The 13,552-nt window shown below is 42.9% G+C and overlaps 1 protein-coding gene across 1 annotated transcript in view; it reads left to right on the top strand.

Annotated features, from left to right (window-relative positions):
• LOC129861294 (copine-5-like) overlaps window positions 1-12,654 on the top strand; it is a 207,616-nt gene extending 194,962 nt beyond the window's left edge. The window contains exons 21-23 of the mRNA XM_055932583.1: window positions 6,732-6,789; window positions 11,441-11,514; window positions 11,888-12,654. Coding sequence (XP_055788558.1) covers window positions 6,732-6,789; window positions 11,441-11,514; window positions 11,888-12,091 — 336 coding nt within the window. The 3' untranslated portion in view covers window positions 12,092-12,654. The remainder of the gene's footprint in view (window positions 1-6,731; window positions 6,790-11,440; window positions 11,515-11,887) is intronic.
• Window positions 12,655-13,552: the final 898 nt, after the last annotated feature.

Below are 13,552 nucleotides of genomic sequence, written 5' to 3'. Positions count from 1 at the left end.
TGTTTGGATGTTCTTTTATTTTTGTTTGACCCAATTTAAGGTTTTGTATCTATGAACATCAATTTGTTTATGATAGCGCTGTACTTAACATTAACGCTTGCTTGTGGGCTTCTAAAAGTCCCTTGGATCCACTTTGTATCTCTGGCCGTGAGAATACACAGAGTGTGTCTACTATCCAATTGGGGAGCAGCACGGCATCCTGACCTCTGATGACTTCTAACCTCTGACCTCACAGCAGACTGGGTTTAAAGGGAATTTGCGACTGTTAGTCAAACCATTAGAACAGCCACACCTTCCTTTTAAGATCTTGTCTGCTGCTCTATCCTGCGTCCGCCAAGCCTTTTAACCTGCCTCAACCGAGCCAAGCTTTCTATAAACGGCCTCAACCGAGTCAAGCCTTTTAACATGCCTCAACCGAGCAAACCTTTCTAACCTACCTCAACCGAGTCAAGCCTTTTAACATGCCTCAACCGAGCAAACCTTTCTAACCTGCCTCAACCGAGCAAATCTTTCTAACCTACCTCAACCGAGTCAAGCCTTCTAACCTGCCTCAACCGAGCAAACCCTTCTAAGCTGCCTCAAACGAGTCAAGCCTTCTAACCTGCCTCAACCGAGCAAATCTTTCTAACCTACCTCAACCGAGCAAACCCTTCTAACCTGCCTCAACCGAGTCAAGCCTTCTAACCTGCCTCAACCGAGCAAACCTTTCTAACCTGCCTCAACCGAGCAAACCCTTCTAACCTGCCTCAACCGAGCAAATCTTTCTAACCTACCTCAACCGAGCAAACCCTTCTAACCTGCCTCAACCGAGTCAAGCCTTCTAACCTGCCTCAACCGAGCAAACCTTTCTAACCTGCCTCAACCGAGCAAACCCTTCTAACCTGCCTCAACCGAGCAAACCTTTCTAACCTGCCTCAACCGAGCAAACCTTTCTAACCTGCCTCAACCGAGTCAAGCCTTCTAACCTGCCTCAACCGAGCAAACCCTTCTAACCTGCCTCAACCGAGTCAAGCCTTCTAACCTGCCTCAACCGAGCAAATCTTTCTAACCTGCCTCAACCGAGCAAACCCTTCTAACCTGCCTCAACCGAGTCAAGCCTTCTAACCTGCCTCAACTGAGCAAACCCTTCTAACCTGCCTCAACCGAGTCAAGCCTTTTAACCTGCCTCAACCGAGCAAACCTTTCTAACTTGCCTCAACCGAGCAAACCCTTCTAACCTGCCTCAACCGAGCAAACCTTTCTAACCTGCCTCAACCGAGCAAACCTTTCTAACCTGCCTCAACCGAGTCAAGCCTTCTAACCTGCCTCAGCCTTCCAACCTGCCTCCACCAAGCCTTTTAACCTGTCTCAGCCTTCCAACCTGCCTCAGGCAATCCTCTACCTCTAACCGGCCTCAACTGAGTCAACCAAGCCTTCTAACCTGCTGCCTTGTCCCTGCTTTCTGTGTCCTGCCATCGCATTTACAATCCTGTCAACTAGAATCACTATTCTCAACACAGGGACAAAAGACAGAATTACTTGTTTATTTGGAGTTGAATCCTTTGCCGCTATCAGTTGTTTTCTCCAATTGTCCATACTGTCCTGCTGATTTACAGTGGGGAGAACAAGTATTTGATACACTGTCGATTTTGCAGGTTTTCCTACTTACAAAGCATGTAGAGGTCTGTATTTTTTATCATAGGTACACTTCAACTGTGAGAGACGGAATCTAAAACAAAAATCCAGAAAATCACATTGTATGATTTTTAAGTAATTAATTTGCATTTTATTGCATGACATAAGTATTTGATTACCTACCAACCAGTAAGAATTCCGGCTCTCACAGACCTGTTAGTTTTTCTTTAAGAAGCCCTCCTGTTCTCCACTCATTTCCTGTATTAACTGCACCTGTTTGAACTCGTTACCTGTATAAAAGACACCTGTCCACACACTCAATCAAACAGACTCCAACCTCTCCACAATGGCCAAGACCAGAGAGCTGTGTAAGGATATCAGGGATAAAATTGTAGACCTGCACAAAGCTGGGATGGGCTACAGGACAATAGGCAAGCAGCTTGGTGAGAAGGCAACAATTGTTGGCGCAATTATTAGAAAATGGAAGAAGTTCAAGATGACGGTCAATCACCCTCGGTCTGGGGCTCCATGCAAGATTTCACCTCGTGGGGCATCAATGATCATGAGGAAGGTGAGGGATCAGCCCAGAACTACACGGCAGGACCTGGTCAATGACCTGAAGAGAGCTGGGACCAAAGTCTCAAAGAAAACAATTAGTAACACACTACGCTGTCATGGATTAAAATCCTGCAGCGCACGCAAGGTCCCCCTGCTCAAGCCAGCGCATGTCCAGGCCCGTCTGAAGTTTGCCAATGACCATCTGGATGATCCAGAGGAGGAATGGGAGAAGGTCATGTGGTCTGATGAGACAAAAAATAGAGCTTTTTGGTCTAAACTCCACTCGCCGTGTTTGGAGGAAGAAGAAGGATGAGTACAACCCCAAGAACACCATCACAACCGTGAAGGATGGAGGTGGAAACATCATTCTTTGGGGATGCTTTTCTGCAAAGGGGACAGGACGACTGCACCGTATTGAGGGGAGGATGGATGGGGCCATGTATCGCGAGATCTTGGCCAACAACCTCCTTCCCTCAGTAAGAGCATTGAAGATGGGTCATGGCTGGGTCTTCCAGCATGACAACAACCCGAAACACACAGCCAGGGCAACTAAGGAGTGCCTCCGTAAGAAGCATCTCAAGGTCCTGGAGTGGCCTAGCCAGTCTCCAGACCTGAACCGAATAGAAAATCTTTGGAGGGAGCTGAAAGTCCGTATTGTCCAGTGACAGCCCCAAAAACTGAAGGATCTGGAGAAGGTCTGTATGGAGGAGTGGGCCAAAATCCCTGCTGCAGTGTGTGCAAACCTGGTCAAGAACTACAGGAAACGTATGATCTCTGTAATTGCAAACAAAGGTTTCTGTACCAAATATTAAGTTCTGCTTTTCTGATGTATCAAATACTTATGTTATGCAATAAAATGCAAATTAATTACTTTAAAATTATACAATGTGATTTTCTGGATTTTTGTTTTAGATTTTAGATTCCGTCTCTCACAGTTGAAGTGTACCTATGATAAAAATGACAGACCTCTACATGCTTTGTAAGTAGGAAAACCTGCAAAATCGGCAGTGTATCAAATACTTGTGCTCCCCACTGTAGTTTTGCATATCTCTATGGAGTCCACATTACCCTCCATTCCCGCACTCGTCTGCCCGTTTACCAGGCCAGCCTTTGGGCTAAATATTAGCTCCAACCCCTGTCTTTGATGTTTCACAGATCTCTCCTTAACTTCACTCTCCACCAAGGGCAGTGGTTAATACAGGAGGGCCAACTCTCTTCCTTTTCTGTCAGGACAGAACAGCAGAATCACCATGGCCCATAATTCATTTGGGCCACTATTACATCACTGCATATCTGTGTCTCAAAGTGCACCATATTCCTTATTTAGTGCACTACTTTTGACCAGAGCCCTATGAACCCTGCTTAAAACTAGTGCACTACATATGGAATAGGCTTCCATTTGGAACGTGGTCAATGTGTTGGCAGTTTATACCCGTGTCACAGGGGAGGGTGGGGGAGGGGCTGCCTCGCTGACTGGTTTGTCATGCAGAGGATGGTTGGAATAAAATTCATGAATATTTTAATGATTTTAGAAACTTCCAGGTTTGCTTCTGCAGGCCGGAAAATACTATTACAGCCAGGGACAGGTAGAGATCAAACTATTCAAAGTTGTTGGGTTTGCAATTATTTTTGCAGTCCAAAAATAGATGGTATTTAAACAGCTTGCTGAAGTAGGATCCCCTGAGTAAGAAGTAAAGTTACTAACAGTGTCGACTAAATAATGTATGTTTGTGGTTCAGTCTTTGTGAAAATATGATGTGGCGTTTATTGATACAAGTGTGTTGATTAAATAGAAAAACCTGTTAGAGTTTCAGTGTGAGAGAGAGTGAAAGAGGGAGAGTGAGAACGAGAGAGAGAATGAGAGAAAGAGCACACATATGTACACACACACACACACACACACACACACACACACACACACACACACACACACACACACACACACACACACACACTCCCTGCATCTTCTCCACATCCGAATGTGTTTTCACCACAGGCATTTATCATTAATTCATACCACAGAGCTTTTACCGTATATCTCCCAATATAACATATTGCAGCATCGAACTTTGGGTGGTGGCGGCAGGAGGATAAATCATAGATCGGTCCTATTATGTTGATGTAGTGGAATAGAGACACTGCTCAGATAAGCAGAGAGGAGTAAGATTTACAGTGTACAGTGCAGGGCATGTTAGATCATTGATGCCAGCTCATGCACATCGTCTTTCGCTTCAAAAGCACCAGGTCATCATCGGCTGGTTTAAAGCATCAGGTCATCATTAGCTGGTTTAACGCACCAGGTCATCGTTAGCTGGTTTAAAGTACCAGGTCATCGTTAGCTGGTTTAAAGCACCAGGTCATCATTAGCTGGTTTAAAGCAGTAGGTCATCATTAGCTGGTTTAAAGCAGCAGGTCATCCTTAGCTGGTTTAAAGCACCAGGTCATCGTTAGCTGGATTAAAGCACCAGGTCATCATTAGCTGGTTTAAAGCACCAGGTCATCGTTAGCTGGTTTAAAGCAGCAGGTCATCATTAGCTGGTTTAAAGCAGCAGGTCATCATTAGCTGGTTTAAAGCAGCAGGTCATCATTGGCTGGTTTAAAGCAGCAGGTCATCGTTAGCTGGTTTAAAGCACCAGGTCATCATTCGCTGGTTTAAAGCAGCAGGTCATCGTTAGCTGGTTTAAAGCACCAGGTCATCATTAGCTGGTTTAAAGCAGCAGGTCATCGTTAGCTGGTTTAAAGCACCAGGTCATCGTTAGCTGGTCGTTAGCTGGTTTAAAGCACCAGGTCATCGTTAGCTGGTCGTTAGCTGGTTTAAAGCAGCAGGTCATCATTAGCTAGTTTAAAGCAGCAGGTCATCATTAGCTGGTTTAAAGCAGCAGGTCATCATTAGCTGGTTTAAAGCACCAGGTCATCATTAGCTGGTTTAAAGCACCAGGTCATCATTAGCTGGTTTAAAGCAGCAGGTCATCATTAGCTGGTTTAAAGCACCAGGTCATCATTAGCTGGTTTAAAGCACCAGGTCATCATTAGCTGGTTTAAAGCACCAGGTCATCGTTAGCTGGTTTAAAGCACCAGGTCATCATTAGCTGGTTTAAAGCACCAGGTCATCATTAGCTGGTTTAAAACACCAGGTCATCATCGGCTGGTTTAAAAACACCAGGTCATCATTAGCTGGTTTGAAGCACCAGGTCATCGTTAGCTGGTTTAAAGCAGCAGGTCATCATTAGCTGGTTTAAAGCAGCAGGTCATCATTAGCTGGTTTAAAGCAGCAGGTCATCATTAGCTGGTTTAAAGCAGCAGGTCATCATTAGCTGGTTTAAAGCACCAGGTCATCGTTAGCTGGTTTAAAGCAGCAGGTCATCATTAGCTGGTTTAAAGCACCAGGTCATCGTTAGCTGGTTTAAAGCACCAGGTCATCGTTAGCTGGTTTAAAGCAGCAGCTTTGTCGATCGCTTACGGTATATTTCCCAGGGGCGCGGAACTCTGGTTTCGGAGGCGTCCGCATGGTCCTAAAGCACACCGTTGCCTCGTTTTGTAGCACATGATAAAATTGGGGGGGGGTTGGACAAAAACATAAATTCAGAATGTGGGGGGTTACCCCGTCCCCCCCCGTCCCCAGTTAAAGTAGCGCCCCTGACATTTTACTATGCTGCTTTACCAGGCGTCCTAAATAAGAGATGATGTAAGTGTATTTCACTGTTGGGAGGGAGAGATGTACTGTAAGCATTTTGGCTGTGCTATGTTCCCCTCCTCTGTACGTGCTCTCTACAGAACACATTGTATTAACACTGTAGACAATATCCTATGCTATTTTGTATATTCTACCGTTTACTATTACGTTGGCTATACTGTCGTAGTTTGCCTGGACAAAATATTCCACGACTGACTCAAATCTTTAACTTTTTAAATGGTCTACTGTAAAACTGATATTCCTTGTAGCGGCAATACATCCACACATGGCTAAAGAGAATGTCTTTCTCAACCTCCAGAGAATTCTGCTGGATATGGACAAATCAAGTTTTTTGCAATTCTGATGCATTTCCCCAGACTGAATGTTCAACTAGAGCCGAGCTGAACAGTGTGAACAGCAAGCAGGGAATTGTCAGCAAACGCAGTGTTTCGGGTTATCTTGTCTGTGCAATGCACATGTATTTGTCTTTCGTCCAATGGTCTCCTTGTGTCTTGCTGCCCTGTGCGACTAGATTAGCAGACTGTTGTGAAAGAAGTAGCACTGTTTACTGTGTCACTGAATAAACCCAATGCATTATACACCGTTTGAATAGTGATCAACTGCTTTGTATAGAGGCTGTCAGATTGGTTTGTGACTGATTTTTTTTTTTTTTTTTTTTTTTTTTGATCTGTCCTCTTTAGAATCTTTTTTTGGGGGGGGATCAATTGTTTTTATTTTGCAAAATACACTAAACAAAGACAACTACCGGTATGAACGTTTAATGACTAAAGCTTTTGCCCACGTAAAGAACTCAAAAAACACCTTGTCAGAATGTTGACAGTATCACATCTACTTCTTTGTTCGTCACTGTGTTTGTTCTCCGCAGGCCGCTAAGCTTCCAATGTCTATCATCATTGTTGGAGTCGGCCAAGCTGAGTTTGATGGTGAGATTGACCCCCCTCATAATGCTTTCATGATATTTTAATGCTTGTTTTTTGTTGTTTTCATTTATAATTAGCAGATAGCGATGTCAATACACTGAGTATACCAAACATTAGGAGCACCTTCCTAATATTGAGTTGCACCCCCAGTTAAGAATTTGTTCTTAACTAACTTGTCTAGTTAAATAAATAAAGGCTCAATTTAAAAAATATATTTACAAATTTTGCCAGCAGAATAGCCTCAATTCGTCAGGCCATGGACTCTACAAGGTGTTGAAAGTGGTCCACAGGGATGCTGTCCCATGTTGACGCCAATGCTTCCCACTGTTGTGTCAAGTTGGCTGGATATCCTTTGGGTGGTGGACCATTCTTGATACACACGGGGAAACTGTTGAGTGTGAAAACCCCAGCAGCGTTGCAGTTCTTGACACAAGCTGGTGCGCCTGGCACCTACTACCATATCCTTTTCAAAGGCACTTTTCACCCTCTGGATGGCACCCATGTCTCAAGGCTTAAAAATCCTTATTTAACCGGTCTCCTCCCCTTCATCTACACTGATTGAAGTGGATTTAACAAATGACAAATCAATAATAGCTTTCATAGCTTCCACCTGGATTCACCTGGTCAGTCTACAGTATGTCCTGGAAAGAGCAGGTGTTCATACTGTTTCTATACTCAGTGTATGTCTTTAGATGGGAAATGGAAATTCATTCAAAAGAGACACTTATAAGCTGCTGCTGGTCAGAAAGAGTATTATTTCACTATGTGGCTAAGAGAAAGAAAACATTTTCACACAATGTCTTTAACTTAGTCCTTGACCAATGCTGAGGAAATAACAACTCACAACATTTGCATAAATGTATTTATTTATTTTACCGTTATTTTACCAGGTAAGTTGACTGAGAACACGTTCTCATTTGCAGCAACGACCTGGGGAATAGTTACAGGGGAGAGGAGGGGGATGAATGAGCCAATTGTAAACTGGGGATTATTAGGTGACCATGATGGTTTGAGGGCCAGATTGGGAATTGGAAATAATCAACACAACTCAAATAAGAAATTCCTCTGTCAAATATGCCAAGTGTTCTGTCGTTGATGTACAATAAATAATGCAATAGAATTAAGGTAGGAGGTTACAGGGGGGCAGTTTCAGTGTGAGGGATCTTAGCTAATTGGCAATTTGGTGGAAGTCCCTAGTTAATAATAAGCAATTCACAGCTGTTGCATACAATCTGAATATTTTCAACATATGGTCACAACTTTGATTCTCGCCATTTTGGTGTGCTGTTTGCTGTAACAGTGGCTGGCTGGTGATTGGTTTGAAATATTCTTCTTTTACATGGTTATTTACGATGCTGGGAATGTTCTCATGAATGTTAAAGGCAGTTATTATAATTGATTAGGAGGCATAGGCAGCGCATCCATAAGGCTAAGGGAAGCTAAGATTTCCCTAAAGTAAATTGAATTACATTGCCCAAAATTATGCAGCCTAATTAGCTTACTCCTGTCTATACAGAAGTAAATAAAGTCATTCAAAATAGGCTACTATACCAGAGAGCATGATTTAGCCACAGAGGATCATTAAAAAAATATATAATAATAATAATCTACCAAATAAATGATTGTTGAGTTGCGACTGTCAGTGAAAAGCAGAGAGACCCAGCCATGGCATATGACAAGATTTAAAAACAACATTGCGGAAAAAACGTTTGAAAAGAAAATGGCTATTGTTGTAAAGAGATTACAATACAAAGACTCCAAACTGTGTATTTTAGTTATCAAAATTCTCAACTTAATTGAGCGAACAGTAGCAGATCTTATTTGCACTAGTAGAGATTATTGACCCTATCTATCCCCAGTGAGTTTGCATATTCACTCTCTTTATCTTTGGGTCAGTTCCACTTTTGTTTGTTTTTGGATAATCATTTCTTCCTTGTCACGTTGGCATAAATGGATCGGGAGACAGGCACAGGAATGCGCAATAGGGGTTTTTATTACCCAAATTACAGCGTGCTGTGTAAGGGCACAGGGACGAAGACCAAACAAACACATATACAACACACAGGGTAAAAACCAAAACAAAAGAGTGAGGAGTACCTCGAATGAATACACAATGATTATCACACGGGATGAGACCCGTAATCATCTGCACAATCCACGTGGCACGAAAGCCAAAACAACATAGCACAGGTACTCACACGACCAACGGACATGTGGCACAATAATCGACAGGACAATGGTGAACAAAGGGCACACTTATACAATGACTAATCAAATGGAATAGGGGCCAGGTGTGCGTAATGACAGTTCCGGAGGGATCCGTGACACTCCTCCAGGTTAGATTGACGCCATATTGTATTTGTTTCTCCCCCGTTTTCATAGGCCGATTATATGGATCAGACAATGTTGTTATTATTGATCTGTTTGTCAGTGTCAGCAGAGTAGGCTGCCCTGTAAAAATTATTCTGCTAATGTATCCAGTCATATATAGTCTAGTAGAATTGCATGAAATGCGTTTTTAAAAAAAGGCCAAGTATCATGTTTAATGTAAGACCCAGGTCCAGACAGTGACGAAATAACAAAGGTTTATTGGTCGAACAAACAGGGTCAGGCAGGCTCAGGGTCAGGTCAGGCAGAGGTCAATAATTCAGATAGCTGGGGCAAAGGTACAGGATGGCAGGCAGGCTCATGGTCAGGGCAGGCAGGAATGGTCAAAACCGGGAAACAAGAAAACAGGAACAAGGGGGAAAATGCTGGTAGGCTTGACGAACAAAACAAACTGGCAACAGACAGAGAACACAGGTATAAATACACAGGGGATAATGGGGAAGATGGGCGACACCTGGAGAGGGGTGGAAACAATCACAAAGACAGGTGAAACAGATTAGGAGGTGACACCAACATTTTCCTGTGCAAAAAAAGGAGAAGAAATGTATCCGATATAGCCTAGGCTTTCTCTACGCCACTACATGCTGCATTGAAAAGTATTTTTTGCGAACTGTGATTGAGTTATATTATTAGCCTAAATTATGACTATTTAATTTGTTATTCACATTAGGAATATTAGGCCATCTTACATAAGTTTCCAAATGTGAGGAATGCTTTGCTATTAAGTGCATTTTTGTGGTGGAAATTAGCTTCCCCAAACTTGAAACGCACACACCATAGGCCACATTAGGACAGCCTCCAACTACAAGTCCGAGTGACACTGAGACCCCTCCTTGTGAGTCTGAAGCTATAGTAATATGGACACCATGATGGGTAGTCACTCCTACAGGCAATGTACAGCATGTTTACACTGGAGTAAAAAGCCACCATAATGGTTAAAGTTACACAGACAGTGCAGGGTAGTGACTCACCCAGACTGTAGAGGGTTAAACTGGTGTTATAAGCCACTATGAAGGGTAGTGACTCACCCAGACAGTAGAAGTTTAAACTGGTGTTATAAGCCACTATGAAGGGTAGTGACTCACCCAGACAGTAGAGGGTTAAACTGGTGTTATAAGCCATTATAAAGGGTCAGTCACCACCCAGACAGAAGAGGTTTAAACTGGTGTTATAAGCCACTATGAAGGGTAGTGACTCTCCCAGACAGTAGAGGTTTAAACTGGTGTTATAAGCCACTATGAAGGGCCGTGACTCACCCAGAAAGTAGTGTTTAAAACTGGTGTTATAAACCACTATGAAGGGTAGGGACTCACCCAGACAGTAGAGGTTTAAACTGGTGTTATAAACCACTATGAAGATTAGTGACTCACCCAGACTGTAGAGGTTTAAACTGGTGTTATAAACCACTATGAAGGGTAGGGACTCACCCAGACAGTAGAGGTTTAAACTGGTGTTATAAACCACTATGAAGGGTAGTGACTCACCCAGACAGTAGGGGTTTAAACTGGTGTTATAAGCCATTATAAAGTGTCAGTCACCACCCAGACAGAAGAGGTTTAAACTGGTGTTATAAACCACTATGAAGGGTAGTAACTCTCCCAGACAGTAGAGGGTTAAACTGGTGTTATAAGCCATTATAAAGGGTCAGTCACCACCCAGACAGAAGAGGTTTAAACTGGTGTTATAAGCCACTATGAAGGGTAGTGACTCACCCAGACAGTAGAGGGTTAAACTGGTGTTATAAGCCACTATGAAGGGTCATGACTCACCCAGAAAGTAGTGTTTAAAACTGGTGTTATAAGCCACTATGAAGGGTAGTGACTCACCCAGACAGTAGGGGTTTAAACTGGTGTTATAAACCACTATGAAGGGTAGTGACTCGCCCAGACAGTAGGGGTTTAAACTGGTGTTATAAACCACTATGAAGGGTAGGGACTCACCCAGACAGTAGAGGTTTAAACTGGTGTTATAAACCACTATGAAGGGTAGGGACTCACCCAGACAGTAGAGGTTTAAACTGGTGTTATAAACCACTATGAAGGGTAGTGACTCACCCAGACAGTAGGGGTTTAAACTGGTGTTATAAGCCATTATAAAGTGTCAGTCACCACCCAGACAGTAGAGGTTTAAACTGGTGTTATAAGCCACTATGAAGGGTAATGACTCGCCCAGACAGTAGAGGATTAAACTGGTGTTATAAGCCATTATAAAGGGTAGTGACTCGCGCAGGGGTTTAAACTGGTGTCCCTTTTTCTCTTCTCTGTAGCCATGGTGGAGCTTGACGGTGATGACATCAGAATCTCCTCGCGAGGGAAGCTAGCAGAGAGAGACATTGTACAGGTAGAGCTCAATTTCAGTTTTTCCCGTATGACCATAACACAACACTGATGAGTGATGAGGGGGGGGGCATGTCACAGAAAGGTCACATCGATACAGTAAGGAAACTACTGAGGATTGATGGCATCATTGTTCAAATCTCAGAGGTGCCATTTGTGAAATATTCCACACCCCCCTATTCACCCCTAACCAAACAATCTGACATATTAGTCAAATCCATCATAGTTTCACTTGACAAAATAGTTCTGAAATGAAATAACAATAAACATTGTCACATATTGCCACTTTCAAGTTTGAAACAGATCAAAGTGCTATAGAAACGATACCTCTCTCTCTCTCTCTCTCTCTCTCTTTCTCCCCCCCCCCCCCCATATAGTTTGTTCCATTCAGAGACTACATGGACCGGGCAGGAAACCACGTGTTGAGTATGGCCCGGCTAGCCAAAGACGTCCTGGCTGAGATCCCTGAACAGCTCATCCTCTACATGAAGAGTAGAGGTATCAAACCCTGCCTCCTGCCTCCACTCAATGAGGAACCAGGCCGTGAAGACCAGGACCACGCCCAGACCCCCCCTGTCTGAGCCCTAGACCTACCCCCATCTGAGGTGCCAACCCTGGGGAAGGAGGTCGCGGTAGGATGGGTGGTGGACCCCTCCCTCATGGAGGGATGCAAAACGTAAATGTGAAAATGCTTCAAGGCACTTTTTTTCTATGCTGAACAAATTGATAAGACTCCATTTTGTTTGGAGCGAGACTGCTTTGATGGAAAAAGCTGAAGATCATGGAGTTTTCCTTTTGAGTTTCATCTCCTGACGGGAGGGCGAAGAGGGGGATGAGAATTGGAGAGTCACAGAGGAGGTGAAGAGAGGAGATAAACAGAGCAGTGATGTAAAACGAATGTTAGATGTTAGCAGTCAGAGCTGTCAAAGTGGTGATGTAACAGGTAGCATGCCTTAGATGGAGAGGGTGTTTTTGAGGACATAAATTATTAGAATGTGCCAGTTTGTATCACGTTTGTGTATATGATACATTTTAGAGTGGTGGTGTATGTTGGATCTATTGTAAAAACTACAGCATCTATTCATGTTGGGGTTAATATTTTTCTTCATATTTTCCCATCAGGTTTTTTTTTTGGGGGGGGGGGGGGGGGGGGGGGGGGTCAATGCTATGGATAATTGTTCATTTATACTTTGAAGAGTACTGTAATACAAAGCATGTGGTAGATAGAAACTATCCAACTGTTTTAGGAATAGTTGTAAAAGATCAAGATGAATGCTTTTACATTTTGGATTGTGACAGTTACACAGATGACCAGATGTTTGTATGATAGTTTAACTTCATGCACCCTGTACAAGACATACTTACCCTATATATTAACAATAGGTATCAACAAAATGCACTAACAGTCCAAATAAAAAGCACAAAGGTCATAAACAAAACATGTATTGATCAAATGAAATATATACCACAATTATATACTAGCAACCAACAGCTACCCCTCAAAGACAATGGAAAGGATTGCACAGCAACAAAATGAAATGTCTTCCAGTTCTAGAACGTTGTCACGATTGAGAATGAATCTAGAATCTAGTTACTTCACATTCTGCATTATTATTGTTTACACATCTGCTCATGCACGACCAGAGCCACGTCTTCAAAGGCATAGTATTTCCATAGTATTAGTATGTAGCGAGGTATGTCGTCTAGCTAGCTGCATTCACACATATCTCGGTTGCTATAATCCTTCTCGTTGTATTTTGTATAATCCTTCTCGTATGATGTTGTTGATTCTGTTTGATTCTTCTTTATGCTCTGCACACCGTGCCATAGAAATTCATAGTGGATATAGAACACTGAGAAGGCAACAGATGTTGATGAAACACCTTTTGCGAAGTGTGATGTCAACTACATTCATTAATTTGTTGGAATAGATTTTTTTTTTCCCCACTGAGAAAATAAAACAATGAGAAATACTTTCAGCCCAGCATAATATAATCAAATCAAATTTGTCACATGCGCCGAATAGAACAGGTGTACAACAC

This window comes from Salvelinus fontinalis, chromosome 8 (assembly GCF_029448725.1).
Source record: "Salvelinus fontinalis isolate EN_2023a chromosome 8, ASM2944872v1, whole genome shotgun sequence".
Lineage (NCBI taxonomy): Eukaryota > Metazoa > Chordata > Actinopteri > Salmoniformes > Salmonidae > Salvelinus > Salvelinus fontinalis.
The sequence above is the reverse complement of the archived record's forward strand: the minus strand, read 5'-3'. Positions and strand labels throughout refer to the sequence as shown.